A 23,946-nucleotide genomic window follows, 5' to 3' on the forward strand; every position below is an offset into this window, starting at 1 on the left:
GCAATTAAGTAAAGGCCCGAGACACTTCATGGATGAAGAATGCTTTGAAGGATTTGCCTGGCTCTGCTCCCACCCACCTCTCAGCAGTCCTGTGCCTCAAATTTCCCAGCCTTGCTTTGAAGCTTATTGCACTCTAAGTTGCACACATCTGCTCTGTAGCATTTAGTGCAGTGTTTCCCAAATAGCAGAAAAGGCCTCTCCCTCCCCAAATGCCACCACAAAGCTACCATAGGGCCATCTTGTTCCGAGGAGAGGAGGTAGACACAGCCTATTGGATAACCTGATTTCAGAGTTTGCCAAGATGTATTGACTTTGGGGGGCAGAGATGTCTCCACATGGCTGTCTAATCAATGGTCCTGATTAATCCCTCCCCAACTGCTACCATAGTTGGTGAGAGAGATGACAACAGACTCTGGTGCCCAGTTTTAATGTTTGAAAACAAGCATGTATTTTCAAAATGGCTTACCCATAACACATCTTGAAGCTCTCCACTTCTATATTTTTTAATTGGACTATCATCCAGTAATGCCATACATCTTTTAAAAGATTTCTCAGGTGGTGAGTCATCTTTTGTACCATCTTGCTCCTTAGCCACACAGAGGTTTTGGTCTTTAACAGATGCATCACCTTCTAAATGTGTACCATGGTCTTTGGAGATTTTATCAGGTGCTGCTTTTGAACTAGCCTCTGTAGGAGAACTCATTCCAATCACATTAGCGCAGGGAACAGGCTGTACCGTGAAACTTGGATTGTAGCCAGTCACTATCTGTGTTTGGGAAGGATGCAAATACAGTGCATAGCTGGAATGCACAGGGGATAGTATTCCTGTAGACACCGAGTTCTGGATGAGAGGTAGAGTCCCAACAGAAGGAGGAGACACAAACTGTTTGGAGTCCAAACCTGAGTCAGGAAGTGAAGCTAGAGGGCATGGCAAGGTAGAGTGTTTCTGTTTCATTTGTATCTTTTTAAACTTCCTAAAGAAAGGAATTCACAATGTTAACATTCTTTCATCCAAAGTTGCTTTGTTGAAGGAAAACAGAACACAGTGGAACTGTTAAAGGAAGAAGAAAAGATGTGGAACTGGGTTTGATTTAGAAAATAAAACATTGCAAAGTATTATTACAAATACATTAAATGAAGGCTTAGGATGTCCATAAGTAGTAACTGCGATAGAATTGTAGTAACTGTGGGAGAATATCATAAAAGGGACCTTGAAGGCATGGGCATCTGTAGGATTGTTTGTGGGGTGGGAAGGGGGAGTATATATCTACAATATATACATAATGTATCTAAACTGTTCTGCATTATCAGGGGGCAGCAACTACCACCACCATAGACACCCATGCTTGGCGTCTAACTCCCTGCTTAGTACAAGAATGCTATGGCATCCCTGACAAATGGCTGTCCAGCATGTGAAAACCTCTAGCAAAGGGGAGCCAACCATCACGTGAGACAGGTTGCTCCACTCTCAAACAGCTCTCATTTCAATACAGTTCTCATCATCTCCCCTTATCAGGTGCTGGCATCAAGAATTAGATGTGAAAAACTGGTTGTTTACCTGTAACAGATGATCTGGTAGTGATCCCACAGCATTCATAAACAATGAGTTCTGTGCCTGCACAGACCAATTTCGGGTAAAATTCGTTTGCTCCTCGAGACGCCCTCAACCGCCTCCTGTGCGTGCTCTGCAGTACTTTATAGCAGCGGTTAGGTGTCCCTCTTTCAGTCCTGGCTGACTGACGTTCTTTTCCTGAACACACATCCACATCTATAGTCTGTAATGCTTGCACTCTGCAGTGGGTTTTATGAATGTTGTGAGATCACTACCAGATCATCTGTTACACGTAAGCAACCTGTTTATCTGAATGGTGATCCCACAACAGTCATGAACAACAGGTGACTTATGAGCTTCCCTTGAGGAGGTGGAAGCCGCAAGTTACTGCAACACCCTCTTTAGAACTGCCCTTCTGAACTCAGCCACCGCTGCAGAGCGAAGGTCCAAAGCATAATGTTTGACAAATATCTGGTCTGAAGCCCAGGGTGCAGCCATGCAGATGTCTTTGAATCTCACACCCGACAAATGCGCTGCTGACATTGCATATGCCCATGTAGAGTGGGCCTTTACTGATCTTGGTGGGGTCACTTTTTATAGATCATATGCCATCAATATTGTCTCTACTAACCAATGTGACACCTGTTGGCGTGATGGTGATTGGCCCTTTCGTTGACCCTTAATGCAAATAAATAGTTGCTTTGTTTTCCTGATTTTTTGTGTTCTCTTTAAATAGAACTGTACTGCCCCTCACACATCCAGAGAATACTCAAGTGCTCCAAAGCTAAGGATGGGTTCCTGAAAAAGGTTGGCAGGACTACATCTTGGTTCAAATTAAAGTATGAGACTATCTTTGGTCAGAAGTCAGGATCCAAGCGCATTACCACTTTATCTTGATGGAATTTGGTATAAGATTCATCAATACGCAGCGCTAAGAGTTAACTTACGCGTTTTGCACTCATTGCCACCAGGAATACTGTTTTCAATGCTACCATTCTCATGGCAGTAATTGCCATCGGCTCAAAAGGTTTTTCTGTTAACGTGGAAAGTACTAGTGACAGACTATGGGCTGTCGCACTGGTGGGTTCATATTATTTATGCCTTTCATTAATTCCTTGCTCTTTGAGTGGGAGAACACCATTTTCCCATCCCATTCACTGTGGCGTGCTGATATAGCAGCCAAATGCATGTTAAATCGAGACAATCACAAGTCCCTTTGTCTTTAAAGATGTGAGATACAACACTTGCCTTAGTATTGCCTCTTTGGGTGTAAAGTGTTTTGTTTTTGTGTAGTTGCAAAATTTCTTCCACTTGGCCCCATAATTCCTTCTGGTGGAAGCTTTCCTGTTATTAAGTAAGATTTTCCTCTGTAATCTATCCACCATGCTGTAAGATTCAGTGTTGCTAGGTTTGGGTGCAGTAGTTGACCCTTCTCCTGACTTATCTGGTCTGGTCACTGAGGAAGATGCCTGTGGTCCCAGCCAGACAGTCTGAGTAGCTGCGGAAACCATGGCTGTCTTGGCCACCAAGGGGTTATCAGAATGCCCTGGTTCTGTCCTGCAGCACTTTGGCCATTACCCTGTTCAACAGCGGATACAATGGATACAGATAGAAGGTACTTCAAGTCCATTGGAACTGGAATGCATCACCCTTTGAGCAGCTTCCTAGTCCCATTCTTGAGAGTACTACTTGCATTTCTTGTTCTGTTTGGTTGCAAACAGATCCACTGATAGCATTCCCCAACATGCAAACAGCTCCTTCAGGAGTTTTGGGTCTATCTCCCATTCAAGTTGCTGCAGTATCTGAGTCCTGCTCAATGCATCCGCCAATATGTTGTCCTCTCCTTTTATATGAATGGCAATCATATGAACCCTTTGGGAAATGCACCAATTCCACATCTGTAGACTTGAGATGACACACCGTGCCCCCTTGATTGTTTATATAAGCAATCGCAGTGGTGTTGTCCATCTGTATCTGAACCACTTGGTACGTGACAGTTTTCTGAAAAGACTTCAGTGCCTTGAAGGCAACCAGAAGCTCCAGGAAGTGTATATGCTACTGCCTCTCTCAAGTCGACCAGAGGCCCTGCACCCTCAGCTCCGGCAGATGAGCACCTCAGCCCAGCATGGAGGCATCTATTATAATTACTGTGAGAACTAGGTTTTTGAGTGGTATTCCCCACAAGAGATTCGCTCCGAGGGTCCACCATTGCAGAGAAGCCAACACCTTCTTTAGTATGAGCAGGATCTTGTTCTGTGGAATGACATTGGGATGAAATTTCATCAGGTACCATGTCTGCAGCTTCCTCAGTTGTAGCTTCGCATATCTTACTGTAGACATGCAGGAAGCCACCAGGCCCATAAACACTTGGATTGCCCTTGATTTCTGCCATGGTGTTGCTTGGAATGTCCCCACCATTTGTTGTATACGATAGTCCCTGTCCTCTGGTAAATACGCCCTCTGCTTTTCCATGTCTAGCACGGGACCAATGTACTGGAGTCGTTTGGCAGGCTGTAGATGTGACTTTTCCCAATTGATTTGTACCCCTAAGTCACTCAAAGAGTTGTCATGCACTGTACTTGCAAAATTAACTGTTCTCTTGTTTTTGCAGTGAGGAGCCAGTCGTCTAGATATAGAAAGATTGAAGTCCGAAGGTAGGCTATGATCACTGTCATACATTTGGTGAATATCTCTGGGGCTGTCGCCAGACCGAAGGGTAGCACATTGTACCGGTAAATTTCTGTGCCCAACGTAAAGCATAGGTACTTCCTGTGGTTTTCCTGTTGCGATATGAAAGTATACATCTTTTAAATCCAATGTTGCAATCCACATTTCTTCATGTAGAAGTGGAAGGATTGCTTGCAGCGTTATCATGCAAAACTTCTGTACCTCGACATACAGGTTCAATCAGCCTAAGTCCATTATTGAGTGAATACCTCCATCCTTTTTGGGATTTGAAAATATCAGGAGTAAAATCTCACTTGCTGTGCACTGGCACAATCACCTGTTTCTCCAACAGTTCTTTGACTGCTTCTTTCAGGGTTGTTGTCTCGGGAGTATACTTTATCCCCGAATACTCTGGCAGAGTTTTGAATTCTGTTGCATACCCTGTCTTAACTATCCGCAAGACCCACTGGTCTGATATTATGCAGTGCCATGCTTGAGCATGACTTGCCAGTTTGATGTTGAATCTTGCAGGCGTCAAGGTGATGTTGTCCTTGGTGCAGATGGTATGTATCAGTGTCTTGTTGGTTTACAATAGTGCAGATGGGCTCTGAGAGCAATCAAAGGTGTTGCTTGGCCTGCTGTGTGGCCTTGTTACGGTTCAGCAGGTTCGTCTTATTCCTTGCCGCTTATGGTTTCTGATTGCATCTCTGGTATGGCTTTCTATAGTCTTTATGCTCATTCTGTCGATACATGTTTTTCCTTATTTGATAAGGCTGATATCTTGTATTAATAAATTTCGGTGTTGTTGAGAATGACTTTGCTGTGTTCTTTGACTTCTTCCATTTTTCCATATAGGTGTCTGTCTCGTCACAGAACAGCCCCTTGCCATCAAATGGAAGAACTTCTATGCGTCCCTCGTGTCTTGTTGTAGAGTAGTTGCATGCAACCTAGTGTGTCTTCTTAGCATTATTGCTGCTGTTAAAGTGCGGGATTCTGACTCCGCAAGATGTTTTGCATTACTCAATTGTTGGTGCGTTGCCGTAGCTGCCTTTATAAAGGTATTTTCAAATCTCTACTGAAATTCCTCTGGCGTCAAATTGGCACTATCTTCAAACAACGTTTCCCACAGGAAATATGTGTGTTTTGATAAACATGCAATATAGTTGGTGATTTTAGTAGTAAGGCATGCTGTTGGCATAAGCCTGAGACATTGAACTTCTGCCCCTCGTATGCTGGAGTTGTGTGGCACTTTCCTCCTTTGGAAGTTGACACACAATCTATTACTAAAGAGTTAGGTACAGGATGTTTCACAAGATACTTATTATCCTCTTCTTGTATCCTACACAGTGTTTCCAGGTGCTTTGATGTTGCCGTGGATGTCTGGACAACCTCCAAAGCCAGGTTTGCAGCCTTAGTAATGACAGGTAACATTGGTAAGTATACAGGTTGCAGACCTGCAGTCCTTTTCATGAAATTGTACACCAGATCATCTAGATCTGTCATTTTCTGTTTCAGGTCCAAGCCAAGTACCTCAGCAACCTCTGCTATCAGCTGGTGGTAGGTTTTCATCTCCTCTGTCGGTGATACAGATGGAGCTGTCGACACATTCTGGCTTGGTTCAGGGATGTGTTCTTCCAACTCTTCCTCCGTTTGGACACGGGTTGTGTCAGCATGTGTCTGTGGTGCTCTCTGCTGAAGACGTGGTCTTTTCAGCAGAGGCCTGTCTCATGTTTTTCTCTGTAGAAGGATTTCTGTTTTCCCTCCTAATAGTGTCCCTTGTTTGTATAGTTTGTGTTGCAATGCTCTTTGGCACCGGCATAGTCTGTGTAGCCATAGCACATCCCAATGTTGGTCCCTTTGGCAACTGTGCTTGTGATTGAATAGTAGGTGGAATTATAGGTAGAGGAGGAAAATTTGTTTGAACAGCAACATCCCTTATCTTTGAAATTAGCCTTTGGTGCAAGCTAGTCTGCACTGAAGTATCCTGATATTCATGTCTAGTAGGCATGACTTGTGTCACCGTTTGGGTTAGTTGCATGCTTGTTTTTTGCATTTGCCACAGTTTAAATTATGAATATTCTTCAGGAGATAGGGCAACAGAGGTATCTCCCTAACCCCTATGAGGCAGCAACCCATGCAATGGAGTGGCTCCATATGGGTTTCTTTTTGATACTGATGGTGTCCTCGGTACTGAAATATGTTGCTCTGCTTCCTCCTCCTCCTCAACATCCAGTCTGTGACTAAGGAAGCCTTTGAAAGTTGTGGTTGATGGAGTACTCTCCCCAGACTCCATGAGCTTTATAATATCCGTAATCAATGTTGGGTCTAACTCCGCTTCCGCCTTGAGCCTGGCATCGTACCCGATGTTGAAGATGACAGGCGACCGTACATTTGGCTTCGCCGTCGAAGATGTCGCCACTGAACGTGGCTTGTCTCAGCGTCGGAGACTGTTGTGAGGTTGGCACCGGTGAAAGTGAAGCCACTCCATGTCGTGGTTCCGGTGCCGGGTTATCCTTTGTCCGATGCTGTTCCTTCAGCATCGTAGGGTCTTTCACATGCTGCAGCCCTGGAGAGGGGGTTGTCTCGGGTGTTTTGCCATGGTGTTTTTAATGTGACTTGTCCCGTTTATTTCTTCGATGCCGGTGCGCCGGCCATAGTTGCCTTTTCTCTTTGCTCTGTCCTGTTTGGGACTGGCTTGTAGAGCACTTGGTTTTTTGAAGGGCATTTCAGCCCCCAAGTTCAAAGCTGCTGCCACGGACACTGAGGATTTAGACTGAGTGTTGCAGTCCCCAGTGCCGATCTTGAAATCGAGCCTAATGCGGTGGGCAATTGGGGTGTAATTTTCTCAGGACTAAGTGCTTTCTCTAGCAACGCAACTTTTTCAGGCAGCCCAGTTCTTCAAATTCTGCTTGGAAAATCAAGCGCAGACTAAACAGGCTGAGGCACTATGACCCTCTCCCAAACACAGCAAACAGAGTTGGTGGCCATCTGTTGAGGCCACTTTGTACTCATGGGAGGCACAATAGGAGCTTCGCCAAATAGAGTAACCAAGTCCCGAGTCAAGCCAATAAATTCCACTGAAGACCAAGTTATATCCGACAAACGTACTCGTAGTCTGTTTAACGTTCCGTAATCAATGCACTGTGTAATTCCCAAATACTTATCAAAATCCGTGAAGTAATCCTTAGAGGAGTTGTGCCGTACCATATTCAAGCCACTTAAACTAATTTTTAAAACAATTGCTTTATTCTGAGAAGCTTTAGAAATCCAAACAAGTGATCGCTAAGGCAGTCAGAAAGAAAGGAAAGAGGGATGCCTAACCACCAATATAAAGTACTACAGAACATATGCAGGAAGCGGTTGAGGGCGTCTCAAGAAGCTAACGAATTTTACCTGAAGTTGGTCTGCACAGGTGCAGAACCCATTGTTTATGGCTGTCGTGGGATCACTATCCATATCATCCAGTTTCAGCAGCTGGATTGATCTGCATCCATTAGGCAACAGCAATACAAAAAGGAATGGTCACACTTCTACAAACGTACCTTGACTGTTCGTCTAATTGCTGTTTGCAAATTGTTGCAAGTTGCGCCATCTTGTTTGGAAAGCTTGATGCAATTTGACCTTTGGGAGAAAAGAAACATGAAGGGATTCTACTGAAACCATATCATTTGCATAGTTCAAAACTGAGCAATCCATTCCAAGTAGGACTTCTTTCCTAAGACCAATTGCTGGCTGTGCTCAAATGTGGCAGTCCATTATCACAACCATATGTCGGGGTATTTGGTGGATGTTTGCTGTTAAATAGCTAAAAGAAATTAAAAAGCAAACTTAAGGGAAGCCATTTTGTGTACTGCTCACATAACGAGTCCCTATTTTTGTTGAAAGCAGCACTTCTTGCTTTGTACTCTGTGGACAGCTTTCACTTGTACCTGCCTAGTTGAAACAATGAAATCATCTGCACTTGACTTTTGTTTTGAATTGGGAGGAGGGAAAGAGAGAGATAAACCCTTTAATTAAGGCCTGAAACAGTGTGTTGGGACAGAGAAGGGAAACATTTTAAGTGGATACTGGAGCAGTTTGGGAAATATCCAAGATAGAGAACTCACTTTTATACTCTTTTCTAGCAAGCCCTCTGAGAGAGAAAGCTTCCTTATTTGGATCTGCTGCTTTTTGCTACTGCTGTTTTTGAAACTGAAAACCTCTATGGAAGGTTTTCAGTAGGTACTTTGGCCTAGCCAAAATGTTGAGTATTCTTATATTTCCTTTTGTTTTGACAAATAAGGAGATCTATGAGCAAAAAATAAACCACCCTTTTAAAAAAAATGAATGAACTAGCCTTGAATTAGCCTGGCCTAATACTACAGGCATTCATTTTGCTTGGAGAGGAAAAGCTGAAGTTGAGATAAAGTATAATTTTTAAGCAGGCACATATATCTCCTAATCAAAAACAGTCATATGCAACACCATAGTCTAGTCTCAAGGTCTAGATTAGTGTCATCTGCACAGCCATTGCCATCAAGAGACAAACACGAAGTGAACTTATGAAACTACCTTATATACAAAACCTATTGGTCTAATCTGATCCAACTGGCAGTGAATCTTCAAAGACTCAGGCAGATATCTTTCCAGGCTCTACCAGCTGAGATTGTAACTGGAGATGCCAGGGATTAAACCTGCTGTATCTCCTTTCTATGCCTTTTGGATATAAAGAACCAGAAAGATTCAAATGGAGTATTATAATGGTGCCTACCACCACCACCACCATTATTTTGACCTTTCCAGAGTCCTTGAGGTTTCGTTCATGTATGCAGATTGAAATGATCCCAAAGGCATAGCCGGACTTAGTAAGATTGCTCAGGAGTGAGTGAGTTATGGATTACAGTCTTAGTTTGCCAAGCATACATATGCTTTTTTTCTGTACAAAGAGGTAAAGCATAAACACAACTGTATTAAATCTGACAGAACACCTATTCAGTATTTTAACAGTATGAGACTAGCCAGAGTTTACATTTCAACTACATACTTGTACTTTTCTTGATGGGGCTGCTCGGAGCCGAATGAATTTTTCTACGATTATTTTGTGTACCCTTTGCCAATTTTAAGGATGGATGCCGTGTGAAGCCTTGCTTGCTTCTAGCAGGGAAAAGATTCTTTGAACAGTGCTCTTTGGGAGACTTTCCTTCCATAGGATGAACTGAAGAAAGCGTAGGTACAGGCTGTGAACCTAGAAATCAATCATGCACAAAACTGCATTATTTTAGAAGCTTATCAAATTAGGTTCTTAATCCTTGTTTGGACAGAGCAAATTATACTAGAAAACTACTTAATAAACATTAAATTGCTTTTCTGTGAAAGGTTTCTTTTGAGGACAGGAGGAGTAGGCAGGAAAATTGTTATAACTTAAACCAATTCCACTCTAGCATACAGAAATGTCCATCTTACCTGGAACATCTGATGGCCCTGTCCATTTAAATGCTGGCTTGCGGCCCTTTTCCTCTGTAACATGAATCTTCTCAATAAGCTCAAGGCTACTGAGGACATTAGCAATATCATACAGCCTCCGAATTTTAGCTGAAAGTAAGTTAAAAGGGTGATAAAAATGCAACACTATTACTTCATAGTTGATCAGGGTTCAGCATTGTTATTATGGTCAGACAGACTGGACCAGTCTCTGCCTCCTCTCTCCCAAACACTAAACTCAAGCAACTATTACTAAAGACAAAAGCAGCAAGTTCAGTCATTTATTATGTTTCAGAGATACATGAGGGAAGAGTGCATGAGTTGGGGTGTGCATGGACGCACACTAACATTTGGATTCCCAGCCAAGATTTTTACTGGTTAACATCCTAACTGTGCACACATGCTAACATAAGTATGCATGCAGTCTTGCTTCCAAAGCACAGACTCTCAAACAAGAGTGCAATGGTTTTGAGCACTCTCCCCTTGATTTGAAAGTCTTCTTTGACCCATAAGAGGTGACCTTCAGGGAGGCGTTTCCATGGGTAAAAAAGCACTTCCACAGTAAGGAGAGAGAAGTGAAAACCAATGCACTCTTATGCAAGAGTGCCTGCACTTCGGAAGCAGGGAGGCTAGCATTGCGTGTGTACTTGTTAGAAGCATATTTGTTCTATTAGTTAAGATGTCAGCCATTATTTTTTAAATGCAACTTATTGAGGTCAAAACACAATAAAAAACTGTGTTCTATCAAAGTAGCAGAATAATAACAAACTACCCCCACTTTCCTTCTCCATATCTTGACAAACACAATGAGGTCCAGAGGCGTGTCTAGGGAAAATAGCGCCTAGGGCAAGCACTGAAATTACGCCCCCGTCCAAACATCTGACACCCATCTTTCAGATAACATTACCATAATATCAGTTCAAAAATACAAGTCAAGCTCGTTAATCTTTTAATTAACAAATTATGGCACTATATGAAACAGGGAAGACCTGAGTTCGACTCCTCATTCAGCCATGAAACTCACTGGATGATTCTGGGCCAGTAGGCATCTCTCAGCCTAACCTACCTCACAGAGTTGTTGTGAGGATAAAAATAACCTTATGTTCCTCTGAGCTCCGTGTAGGAAGAGCGGGATATAAATGTGAAAAATAGAAATAATAAATAAATAATAATTAGCATGAATGTGCAAAACCACATCAAGGATTCTCAGATCCATCTTGGGCCATCAATCACCTTGGCATGGATTCACACAATCATGCTAATGTCGGTAACCCACATAAAACCTAAATTAGAAAAATTGGGTAAACCAGGCTCTAGTCACAAAAATTTATCTAAACCCTTATGCCTGTTTATCCAGTTGTATTTGTTAATTACAGAGCATGGATGTCTGTCTGTAAGCAGGGTACTTTGAGTGTTTGTTTTTGTGTGGGAAGCGTACTGTATAAATATTTATGGTGCAAGAGTAATCTGTTGCATTTTAAAATCAGATTACCCCTGTTAGTCCAGTAGAACAAAGTCAGTCAGAAAAATAGTATGCAGCCAGCCAGTGAGCCAGCCCGTCACATACCAAATGAGGTATGTGAGTTTTCGAGTGACACAGAACTCTCTCTCAGATTGAATAGTCAACAAATACAAGGTATTTCTGAGTGTGGGCATGATAAACAGAAATATCTGTACTGTTCCTTTTTGGAAAAAATGTTCTCCCCCATGTAGCCTGAAGAAGAGCTCTGTGTAACTCAAAAGCTCACATGCTGTATTTTGAACACTTTGCTCCTAAAATAAGAGGTGGGACTGAGCAAGATTTCAATGGTTGAGATGCGGCTTTAGTGCCCCTCCACATGGTTAGAAGTAAATTCAACTTTACAAAGTTAATTAAATTTATGCAGATATGTTTGATTTATTTATATGGAGAATTCTGCATTTTTGGTACAGAATCTGTGTTACTCTAGTGCAAAATGTATCTATATTTAGCACAGAGTGTACACATTATGGCAGGAGTGAGCTTACTTCAGTTTTGTGCTGGTTTGTTTTAAACTAGAATCCCTGTGGTCCACTAACATGCTTTAAACAAAGCAAGAGCGCACACATACTCAGCATCCCTTAACAGTTAAGACATACAGTCAACCCCTTGTGCTTCCTGCCCCCACCCCCTGTGAGCACTTGCCATTTATTTCAGGCAGCCTTTGCTGCCTAAAAGCATCTATTCCCCTTTTTGTCCCTCTAGAGAGGGAGAGAAAGGAAGAATAGATGCTTTCAGGCAGCAAGCACTGCCTGAAATGACTCTGAAGAGCTTGCTCAGGTTCTTCGGAGCTCGAGGCCACGCCCCTTTGAATGTGATGTCAAAGGGGGCGTGACCTCAAGTTCCGAAGAGCCTGAGCAAGCTCTTCGGTGTCATTTCAGGCAGTGCTTGCTACCTGAAATCATCTATTTTTCTTTTCTCTCCCTCTCTGGAAGAAGAGAAAGGGGAATAGACGCTTTCAGGCAGCAAACGCTGTCTGAAATAAACAAATGCTCGCTGGTAGGGGGGCGGCGGGGCACCTGTCCAACGCAGTTGGGGCGGGTGGCGGGGCATGGCAGGCACTTTGCAACCCCCCTGCAATGGCACCCAGGGCATGTGCCCTGCCTGCCCCACCCTCGTTACACCCCCGATGAGGTCATTCACACAATCAAAAACTATGTTCTACCCGGGATTGGGGGCTGTGTGTGCTCCCAATTTTCGGTTGTGTGGAAGCAAGGTAGGAGGAAGACCTGAGTAGAAGTGATTGTATGGAAGCAAAGTAGGAGGAAAACCTACCTAGGTTTACCTACTTTGCTTCCACACAATCACTCCTACCCAGGTTTCGTCTCCTCGTTTCCTCCTACCTTGCTTCCACACAACTGAAAATTGGGGGAACACACAGCCCCCAATCCCGGGTAGAACACAGTTTTTGATTGTGTGAATGACCTCACTGTTTTTGTCAGGATATGGAGAAGGAAAGTGGGGGGTGCTACTCTGTTATTATTCTGCTAACAGTGAAATTGTGATAAGGCCTTCTAAATACTCCCCTTTTGAAAGACTGTTTCAATGTGCGTTTCAGGAATTTGAATCCTGTTTCTGTCCCGAGGTCATGAATACCAGTAATTTTAAACCTATAGAACATGCATCCCACAATGCAATTTGGATTCTCTTTTCTTCCTGAGGTCATGTCAACCAGAACTTTTAGAGTATGCAGCTTTTCCCCCTGCTTTAGATGAAAATTAGGGACAGATTCTACAGCAAAGGTTCAATTTGCTATTTGCCCAAAGCAAGTTGGAATTGCTATTCCCCAGAGCCAATAAAAATGCTATAAGACAGAGAAAGAGTGTTGTGGAGTTCTTGTCCTTTCAAGCTGAGAGAGTCAACTTTGAGACTGTGCAGTTTTCAGTTTAGGACAGCTGAACAGAAGCCACCAGAAGAGCTCTATAGTTCTCCAGGTTAAAGAGAGCTCTGGGTTAACCAACTGTCTGCTTCAGTTTAAGCATCTACAGAGAGTTAACTCTGCATAACTACTTCTACAACAAGGAGGATATGACAATAGGAAATTGGCTTCTGGTGTCAGTTTTATTTGGTCCCCATTGCCTCTTCTGGAAAAGGTTTCTTATAGACCGTATCACTAGGGATTCAGTGCAAAGAAAGCTGTTCTTTCCTTTCTCCCCAAGCAGAAGGCTGTTCTTACGATCAGACAAAACCAGGCTGAGGAAGCCAAGCCCGATCTTGACTGATCATAAGAACTGCTGTGCCTGTGCCTGATGCCAGCAGTGTTTTAGTGGCAAATCTGCCAGAGAGGCCAGCCTCTTAAATGGGATTACAAGAGTGAATGCTCCTTTAGCCCCATTTTTTACTTGTTTGCCAGCACCAGCTGCTTGCAGCTGGGGCTGGGAGACTGCAGGACTCCTGCCCGTCACCAGGGGTACACCCAGAATGCACTGCACAGGTACATCATGGGATTTCCGGTGGCCATGACAACGCATCCTGGCCCCCAACCCTCTGTGCTGTCTGGGGCAACAGAGGATCATCTGGGTGCACGATCCGCACACCCAGCTTCTCCGATGGTTTGTCTGCAGGGAAGGTAGGTGAACCTTCCCCGCCCACTAAGCCCTTCTCACGGATTGGGAGAAAGGGGTCAAGGACTTACTGAGCTATCTCCACAATATTTCTTGCCAATAGGCAACCTCATACTCTACATATTCTCCCTCATGGACCAATCTAACATTACTGGAAAGGGTTAAGGAAGAATCTCTAGGAAGGCCAACCTCTTATATTGGGAGTGGGAAGCACTGTTTTACAGTGGTTCCGCTCCTACCTCTCGGACAGATTTCAGATGGTGGAGATTGGAGATTGTTGCTCTTTGAAATCTGAGCTTAAGTATGGTGTTCCTCAAGGCTCCGTACTTTCTCCAATGCTTTTTAACATCTACACAAAACCGCTGGAGAGATCATCAGGGGATTTGGAGCTGGGTGTTACCAGTACGCTGATGACACCCAGATCTACTTCTCCATGTCAACCTCTTCAGGAGTTGGCATATCCTCTCTAAATGCCTGCCTGGAAGCAGTAATGGGCTGGATGAGGGAGAATAAACTGAAGCTGAATCCAGATAAGACGGAGGTACTTATTGTGCGGGGTCAGAACTCTAGAAACGATTTTGATCTCCCTGTTCTAGATGGGGTCACACTTCCCCACAATGAACAGGTTCGCATTCGGGGAGTACTTCTGGATTCACACCTCTCCCTGGTCTCTCAGGTTGAGGCGGTGGCCAGGGGTGCTTTCTATCAGCTTCGGCAAACAATTCTTTGAAATATAAAATAAATGTATTAGCCCCTGGTGGCGCAGTGGTAAAACTGCCGCCCTGTAACCAGAAGGTTGCAAGTTCAATCCTGACCAGGGGCTCAAGGTTGACTCAGCCTTCCATCCTTCCGAGGTCGGTAAAATGAGTACCCAGAATGTTGGGGGGCAATATGCTAAATCATTGTAAACCGCTTAGAGAGCTTCCAGCTATAGAGCGGTATATAAATGTAAGTGCTATTGCTATTGCTAAGTGCTACACCAGCTGCGCCCATTTCTCAAGATCAATGACCTCAAAACAGTGGTACATTTGTTGGTAACCTCCAGACTGGATTTCTGTAATGCACTCTACATGGGGCTGCCTTTGTACGTAGTCCGGAAACTTCCGTTGGTTCAGAATGCGGCAGCCAGGTTGGTCTCTGGGTCATCTCAGAGAGACCACGTTACTCCTCTGTTGATGGAGCTTCACTGGCTGCCAATAGGTTTCCAGGCAATACAAAGTGCTAGTTATAACTTACAAAGCCCTAAATGGCTTAGGCCCTGGGTATTTAAGAGAACGTCTTCTTCGCTATGTGCCCCACCGCCCATTGAGGTCACTTGAGGAGGTCTGTCTCCAGTTGCCACCAACTCGTTTTGTGGCTACACAGAGACGGGCTTTCTCAGCTGCTGCCCCAAGATTGTGGAATGCGCTCCCTACTAAGATACGAGCCTCCCCATCTCTGGCAATTTTAAAGAAACTTCTGAAAACACATCTCTTCAAGCTTTCTCAGCTTTTTAAAACTTGTTTTTAAGTTGTTTTGGCTATTTATTTGGTGTTTTATGATGTTTTAATTATTAATTATTTTATGCAGTTTATAATTTTTGTTTTAATTGTTAATTGATTTTAATGGTGTTTTAATGTAAACTGCCCTAGCCTTTTGGAAGGGCGGTATAACATTTTTAATAATAAATAAATAAATAATGAGAACAAATATCCAGAAATACTTTTGAGCAAGAACTAACTTAGTTGAAAAATAGCCAAATTAGGCATCAGTTATCTTCATTTTAAAAAAAGTAATATTGTACTTAATGATGCAGATAAACTAAAGCAAACGTTTTAAGATCTATATTAGCATGAGTAAGTGAATGTACATACATACACACATACAATCACAGACATGCAGGCTAAACAAAGCAGAGTGGAGATAGACAGCAGTTTCTCTTACTTACTTTTAAACTTGCTTTTATCTAAATATTCAACATGGTCTTCGCCAATTAAAATCTTAGCAGCAACTTCAAGGCTCACAACTTGGGGAGTTGATACAAGAAAGAGCATCACAAATTTCTGACTCATCACTCTTAAAGACTTGTCTTTACGACTATTTACTGAAGCTGTGAAAGAAAACAAGACAGTAGCAACTTAAGTTAGATGTCCAAGTTATAACAATTGTGAAAGTCCTGTTCCTAACTCACCTAGAGTGCAGTCCACCAAACACTGTTGTTACGCAACTTAAGTTCATTAGATTGCCCAGCAGGGGTGCTTGGTGGATTTCAGTCATGATCTTTTATGCATTTTTAAGCATTTAGAACTAAACAAGTTATAGGAGCTGCAAATACTGGCATGTCAACCTTGAGAAATATAGCAAAGTCCTACCTGCTCGAAATTCCATCCCCGGAAGTTCCACAAATAATATCTCTGTATGGTCGTTTGAGCCAACATGCTTCGCCAATTCAGTGTTCTGGCCATTCCCCTCAGGCTCCTGTTCAAGTTCTCTCTTTTTAATTAACTCAATTTGCTGTGTGTATTTGTTATCTTCAGCCACCTTTTTCAACACCTGTAGTGTTTTTTCCAGATTATGACGCCCGTGCCAAGCATACCGGTTTTTGGCAAGACGGCTTACCATGTGAAGACTTTCTAGTACATTCATTATGTCATATATACGTCTGCGTTCAACATCTGGAAAGGAGGACAATACAGTAATTATTTGATAGAGAATATAAGTAAAGTTGCTTCATTCATCAGTTATGTACATATGTTTTGTTTATTCTTTGTGGTAGTGGCATAGGATTTCACATTAGTCTGTGAAATACACACACTAAATAAAAAGATACCTTGGAGAGTTATTTTATTTGCATTGCATTGTTTGTTTTTAAATAGCAAGCAACAAAATTGGAGTGCAATATTTATGGGTTTGAGCTGATGGAGAGATATTGACGTAGGATAGAGACTTACAAATGCTGGGTTTGTGGGCAGGAACCAGCACACATAACAACTGGATGTGGCCTGTTTTCCAAGCCCATGTCTCCCTCTTGTGGTAATGGGGGTTTGCACCATGGGAGTGTAGGAGAGAAAATGAAGGCATTCCCCTAAGAGGCCAAAGAAGAGCAATTCTCCACCTTTTCACAGCTCTATAGTTTTTGAGTGGGTAATTTTTATTTGAGCTCCCAACAATTCTGAGTGTGATTTTATGGGACTTTTAATGAAAAAATGTGTATATACACAGAATTCACAGGACAAAAATTTTAAGAGCAATTTAAGAGCCCTCTAATCCTCCAGGATCAAGCATTGCATTTGCTGTTTCTTTGCTCGTTTTGGAGCTCCCTGTTTTGGAGCCAGAACTATTGCTGCACCATTACCATAACTAGAGTGAAGATGCATAGAAAGGTGTCTTTCTAACAAGTTCTCCACTTCCCCATTTGTAAGCTTCAGAGGCAATCATCATAGTGATTGTCCTGACCAGCATACCGTGCCCCTGCTCCAAATTCCTAGTAACTCCAGGTAGAGGATTGGTCTGAATGGTAACAGTCTGTATGTGTGAAGCAGCTCTTGGACTAAAACATGACAGAATAAAAACTTTGAATTCTGTGTGGAACAGAATAGAACAGCACCTCCCATTTGCTAGTATAGCAAATCGGTGATTGGAACACTTCCTTGTTTAGCACATCACAGAACATGTGCTTTTAAAAATAGCTTAAATCGAGCCTCCCCGACACCCCTACTGCAAGTGTTAAACTTCAGACCCCAGGCCCAAACTTACTAAGCTCCCCTGCTACTTCATCAAGGCAAATGTAATTGTTTTTTGAGGTATTAGGATAACTGGGATAGCGAGCTAAGAATTTGTGACACAGGAGTCCTAGACTTTTCTCCTTACGGCTTGGTTGGGATTTTTCATATTCATCTCCTGATAAATGGTCCTGCAAACAAAGAAGGAAGGAATGAAAACACATCAATTGGTGCAAAACTTTACAGGAAAATATTAAGATCTGACAGATTTACTGCCAGCATCTGTGATGAATGAGTAATACCAAGTCTCTTCTCTGTGACAGCTGGTGAGCCTCAAAATAATAAAGCTACCATGCAGTGTCTGAAATGTATAAACTAGAAATCCTAAAAATAACCAACACTCTAATTTTAAACTCCAACACAAGAGATTGGAACGAACCAAAGTTTGCTTGCCTAGCTATGTTTCAAGTATGTACTTAAGCCTGAATGTAGTTCACAAGAATATTTATAACAAAAGAAGTTTTGCCTCAAGGCTTTCACTTCTGCTGTCTGACAATCTTTTTTCCTGTTCTCGATTTCTGATCTCAGGACTGGCTGCACTGATCAGCATTTTCAGGTTCGCCGTCGGTGTCCATGGGTCTCCAGGAGAGATTTCATTAGGCTTTGGTGGCGTTGTCAGATGGCCAAAAGCAGCAGGCTGGATCTCTGCCAAGATCCAATTGGAGGCAGCAGTCTGTTTCAGAGGAGTTTTCACTGTGCTTTCATGTTCTTCAAAAGACTGATTTTCCTGAGCCAGAAAAAAGAAACAGTAAAACCCAAAATCACAGCAGTGTTAGGTATTAAAACAATGTCGAAGTAAGGCTGCTGTTACTATCATCAACAATCCATCAATATAATGTTTAAGCATACACAGAGTACCTGTTGTCAAAACATACATGCTATTAATTTCTACTGGGCTTTGGGGATGGGGGTGTTTATACTTTAAAGACTGAGCCTTCTTCATTTTGTTTTAGGGTGGCACTAGATGCTGCCAAAAATGGCAGCCCTATGCCTAGCTCCTTCCTGCTTCTACTCATAATACGAGCCAGTTGAACCAGCATGGTGCAGAAGCCAGTGTGTTAGACTAGGAGTTGGGAGACTCTGGTTCATATCCCTGCTCAGCTGTAAAGCTCAATGAGTGATCACTCAGGGTCACATTCAGGAGTGGGGTGGGGTGGGGATCTGCCTTCTTTGAAGGAAGAGTGGGACACAGGGGGGAAAAATAATGTGTAGTAGAACACATTCTCAGTATACAACATTATGAATTGTGCTTCACATGACTGAGGTAGGAAAACTCATTAACACCAGGATATAGGGAAGATCACTACACAAATCCACTGCACACATTTGAAAGTGTCCAAATTCCACTCAGGGCTGCTGTTTTGGACAAGAGTAAATGTAATGCTTAGGTCCACCTTTGGATTTACATGTAGTATTAGCAACATGTTTATTGCAAGCCCTGAAGAGGCATATATTATAGATATAAAAAATGCCTCTCAATATGACAGGTGGAGCAAGGAGGGCATGGAGATGTTACATAGATTCCAGGAAAACGATCCAAAGAAAGTGAGAATTTTGCTTGCCCTGCAGAAAGTGCCAACAATACAGGTCCACGTGAATTTCTTTCAAGTAAATGGTGAGCTTCTGTTAGAGAAAAATCTCAGCAAAAATCTCAGCATAATCTGGTGATTATGCAACAGAATTAGTACTCTGAGAATCGCCAGAAAGTATATTTAAATACAATATATTTAAATACACTGCTCCCTACTGACAAGAAGGTTTTGTATTTATACTCATGATTTGTGTGAGGACTATAAACTGTTAAGTGTGGTGGGGTAGGTTTGAATTTGAAAACTGACCATACATTTCACAATTGAGCTCTGGGGAATAAGAACAAGAACCAGTTCTGCAAGCTTGCATCAGAAACAAGTGATATATGGGAATTGGCTGGCACCTGTACTTTCACCAGAATATCCCTGCAAGTCTCAACCTGTTTTAAAAGGTTAAATATAGAATACGAGTAGGTGAGGCCTGTTGTTGACTGGACAAAGTCATTTTGCATGGATTACACTGGATATATATTTTTAAATTTATATATAAATTAATGTGCTTGGAAAAGGGAGGTATTTCATATTGGTAGGATTTCGGCTTCAAATATTCATTTAACTGAATAATTACCATATACAGTAAATTTGAATCTCAAAAAGATCTGCTTCTCTTGGGCAAGATGGTGTTTTTGAATTACTGATCTGATTGACTGTTAAAAATCTGTTGAGGGCAACAGTTAAAATCTATTGATTATATTCAGAATTTATTCTAAATAATACAAATAAAATTATTTAAATCCTTCCTCTAGCACATTCCAGTGTGAAACATAGTACATTTTGCTAATTTCAGTGGCAGGATTGTTCATGCGAAATTTGGTATCTGTAGGTCATCAGGAAGTACAAATTTATTTTGCACAAACATAAATACATTTATTATATATTTCAAAGAATTGTTTGCATCTGTCTTGAAAATCTGAAGCCAGATTTGCAAGTCCACTGTGACCCTTGCTAACCGGTGGCAGCTTTTAAAAGTGGTGATTCTCTTTATTTAGCAGTGGGAGAGCTACTGGCCCTATCCATGCCCAGCACAGCATCCCTCCTGTGGCTGTTGCTGGTGTCCATCTTATGTTTCTTTTTCAGATTATGAGCCATCTATGTAAATCACTTTGGGAACCGTTGCGGAAAAGTGGTATATAGATACTATTCATATTCTTTTCTTGGGTTACTTTTGCCTTCACCCCAGGGCTGCAATACTAAAACATGCTTTCTGGAGAGTAAATCCAACTAAACTCAGTGAGGCTTACTTCTGAGTAAACATGCTAAGGATTGCTCTATGACAGTGTATTTTGATAGTGCTATTAGTTATAATCAAAACTAGATTTTTATACTTAATTATAGGTAGATATGTTTCAACAGAAGTAATACAGACCACATTTTCATTGGTTGTTTTTGTTCATTGTGTGCATTTCTATATCGCAGTTTACTGTACTGAGTTAGAGTCGCACTCTCTCATTTATTTATTTAAAATATTTATATGCTGCCATTCTTCAAAAATGAGTTCATGGTGGCTTACAAAAGAATTTATTTTAAACACACAGTAAGAACAGTAGAACACAACCTCTAAAATAATAGAAATGCAGGATAAGGAAATCATTAAAAAGGACAGTCACAGAGAAATGAACGGAGTGAAAAGACAACCAGCTGGAATAAACAAGTCTTTAATTTTAAACAAAAGTTGAACAGGGAGGGGGCAAGCCTAAGAGCAAGTGGCAGAGAGTTCCTGTATGAATTTGCTATCCATATTGCACAGACTGGTATGCTTCCTTGTGGGACAAACCCCACTCACACCTCATGATGCCCTGGAATCACACTCAGAGAGGGGGAATCACAGCTGGGGCTTTGTTTCTATTACTTCAGGATGGATGCCCCCCCCCCGCCCCCACCACTTCCTCCACCACCCTGTCAAATGAGACTTATTACCATATACATGTAGAAAGCAAGGTGTGATCTCTAATGAGGTACATTTTTCCAGATGACTTGTTTTATATAAAGAAGACTGAAGTAAAAGCAATTTGTAAAAGCAACAAGACAGCAAATTAAAAGAGCAATGAGAGAATATAACCTGTAATCCTCAATCAAAGCACAATGATGGAATATACCCTGTGAACCGCCGCCATTTACTCTGGGGTTACCTCAGCCGTTCTTGACCACTATAGCCTCATATGCAGTCTTCTTTGGCCTATATATGCAACATATTTTCAGCAACAAGGACCCAAAATTAATGCATTTAAATAAGGGATAATAAAATGCAAGCTTGAACAGCTTTAGATAAATTACCTTGTCTTCAGTATTCATTTTGCTACTGTAAACCTTTCTCTCATTCATATTTGCTGCAATTGTGATGCTTCATTTAGATCTTGCAAGAGCTGCATTGGTTACGTAACATTGTGAGCATTCTGAGAGGGGGAAAGAAAAGTCATCTTGGAAGTGAAATGTGTCAACACCTCAGGAAATTAATAAAGATGATAGAAAAGACAGCAATCTAAGTTTATTAAAATGCTGAAATGGACTTGGAGAACACAAGCTGTGTTGCACTAGTGCAAAACCCCTTCAGTGAAAGGCCTTAGGTCTTTTAACAATGTGTAGCACCGCTATAAGCATGCTACTCAGAAGTAATCCTCAGAGTTTTAAATGATTCCCCAGTAAATATGCTTACAGTTTCAGGACTGTGGGGAGTTTTCTCACTTTCTGTAATGAAAGAAAAAACTCCACTGTTAGGAGTGCTCATTTGCACATGCTCTTATCACACTGAATTCTGTTTCAGTCTCCCTGCCTTCAATCCTGTACGATTTTCTATAAAGTTAAATACATTGACACTTCTTTCTCCTGCAGTTGCTGACTCGTGGTTTTTTTTAAAGATTCTTAAATATTGCTGAATTTGCATTCACTCTTTAAATGAACTTGATGTGGTTTGCTGTGGAATAGAGGCATCAAACTGAGATTATGAAGTTGCCAAGTTAGCTTCTGAGAAAAAGAAATCTAGGAAACCCGTACATTGGTAAAACTGGTAACATGGCACAAGAGAGCAAAGGTGCAAACTCAGCAGTTCTGTTTTTTTAATGGCAGGTCAGGGAGAAAAATGCTTAAGTAACAAAGGAAGAGTGGTGGGACAATGACTGGAAAGAGCAGTGTAACACTTCTGTTGGGAGGTTTGTAACACCTTAATAAAGTACAAGTTTTCCTATTGCCTTTCCCCCCTCGTTATGTGGCAGATCAAAAGGCAACAGCAGCAGATTGAACAAGTAACTGCTACTCTGGGCAACCTTCAGCGTTTTAAGAACCAAGTCAATGAATATAGTTTCCTGACAACCCAGTCCAAAGGAGATTGCCATTCTCTTTGTGTACTGTTTTTATGCTTGTGTTTTAAATTTTTTATCAAATTTGTTTTATATTTTTAGCTTAATATTTTAAATGTGTCATTTTTACAATCTTGTTTTTAAATTCTGCTGTAAACCGCCTTGGGATTGATTTACTGAAAGGTGGTATATAAATTTAACAATAAATAAAAATAACATACAGCCATTTTATTTATTTCTATCTATGTTAAACTGGTAGAATACTGCCTGTATTCTACCAGTTTGGAAACTTTTATCAGCTGTGGTGTGGTGGCACAACAGGGGAGCAGCTTGCCTAGGGAGCAAGAGGCTGTTAGTTTGAATCCCCGCTGGTATGCTTCCCTGACTGTGCCTAGTAAATATATCTTTGTAGTTACCTATATCGGGCAACAGTGCTATAGGAAGATGCTGGAGGCAGATGCTCACTTCAGTGACAACAGCAAAGGCATAGCGGATGGTAAAAGTAAAGTGTGCCGTTGAGTCAAGTGTCGACTCCTGGTGACCACAAAGCCCTGTGATTGTCTTTGGCAGAATACAGGAGGAGTTTACCATTTATTTTATTTATTGTTATTTATTGTTAAATTTTTAAACTGCCTTTGATTAAAAAAAATCCCAAGGCAGTTTACAAACAGTAAAACAATGTAAGATTATAAAAAATTACACAATAAAGTGGAATATAAAAATATAAATCTAAAAGTTTTTTTTAACACACACACACACACACACACACACACACACACACACACACACACAATGTAACCATAAAATACAAAGTAGCAGCAACGAAAAACAACACTCATCTAAAAGCCTGGGTAAAAAGCCAAGATTTGTTCTCCCACATCCAGTTCATTGCCACCTCCAGACAGGCATTTAGGGAAGTCAGGCCATTTCTTAATGAAGCTGACATGGAAAAATAGATCTGGGTGTCATCAGCAAATTGATAACACCGTGCACAAAATCCAGATGATCTTTCCCAGCGGTTTCATGTTACTGCCAAAGGTTCCTGATTTTATGTATTTGATGACATTTTAGATTTTGTTTCCATTTTTGTTTTCTCTCTTTACTGTGTATATTCTGTGTATTTTGATGTTTGATCTAAGATCGTAAACAAACAACTAACTAGCCCTGCGAGACCCGATACAATAGCTCTTAAATAGCTGCAGATGTTTTACAGCAAACACAGGAACTGAAATAGAGCAGGAAGTCAACCAAGTCCTCCAATAATTCCAATTAGATTTAAAGAAGTCATCCTGCAAAAAAATGCCTAAATTCCATTTTTAACACCTACATTTCCTAAAACCCTATAAATAAGTGTACATTGCATTCAGTTATTTACAAAAGTATATGCTGCTTTTCAATTACAGTGGTTCACAATTAAGATGTTTACGAAACAGTAGATTAAGGTTATTAACACTGCTACATTTGTCACAACTTATTCCACCAAATTAAAATGTTCAGAATGAAACCCATGTGCAAAAGCTAGCCAGAATCACTAGTTGGCA

The 23,946-nt window shown here is 41.5% G+C and overlaps 1 protein-coding gene and 1 long non-coding RNA gene across 7 annotated transcripts in view; one reads left to right on the plus strand and one right to left on the minus strand.

The window, feature by feature from the left end:
* Positions 1-23,946, minus strand: part of E2F8 (E2F transcription factor 8) — a 36,705-nt gene that overhangs the window by 10,723 nt on the left and 2,036 nt on the right. For all 4 annotated transcript variants that reach the window (XM_053284552.1, XM_053284553.1, XM_053284555.1 and 1 more), the window contains 9 exons: positions 21,387-21,505; positions 17,990-18,250; positions 17,498-17,654; positions 16,114-16,416; positions 15,690-15,851; positions 9,662-9,790; positions 9,243-9,443; positions 7,762-7,840; positions 467-974 (listed from right to left, as the gene is read on the minus strand). In XM_053284552.1, the coding sequence (XP_053140527.1) occupies positions 467-974; positions 7,762-7,840; positions 9,243-9,443; positions 9,662-9,790; positions 15,690-15,851; positions 16,114-16,416; positions 17,498-17,654; positions 17,990-18,250; positions 21,387-21,434 (1,848 nt within the window). In that variant the 5' untranslated portion in view covers positions 21,435-21,505. The remainder of the gene's footprint in view (positions 1-466; positions 975-7,761; positions 7,841-9,242; positions 9,444-9,661; positions 9,791-15,689; positions 15,852-16,113; positions 16,417-17,497; positions 17,655-17,989; positions 18,251-21,386; positions 21,506-23,946) is intronic.
* LOC128339984 (uncharacterized) lies at positions 782-22,632 on the plus strand. Of its 3 annotated transcripts, none has more exons than XR_008313373.1 (5): positions 782-935; positions 4,164-4,206; positions 5,567-5,652; positions 16,313-16,481; positions 18,052-22,632. It is a non-coding gene; the product is annotated as an uncharacterized LOC128339984 (long non-coding RNA). The 3 variants fall into 3 exon arrangements; XR_008313372.1 differs by having other exon boundaries at positions 784-935; positions 16,313-16,436; XR_008313371.1 differs by lacking the exon at positions 18,052-22,632 and having other exon boundaries at positions 791-935; positions 16,313-16,583.

Source organism: Hemicordylus capensis, chromosome 1 (assembly GCF_027244095.1).
Source record: "Hemicordylus capensis ecotype Gifberg chromosome 1, rHemCap1.1.pri, whole genome shotgun sequence".
NCBI lineage: Eukaryota > Metazoa > Chordata > Lepidosauria > Squamata > Cordylidae > Hemicordylus > Hemicordylus capensis.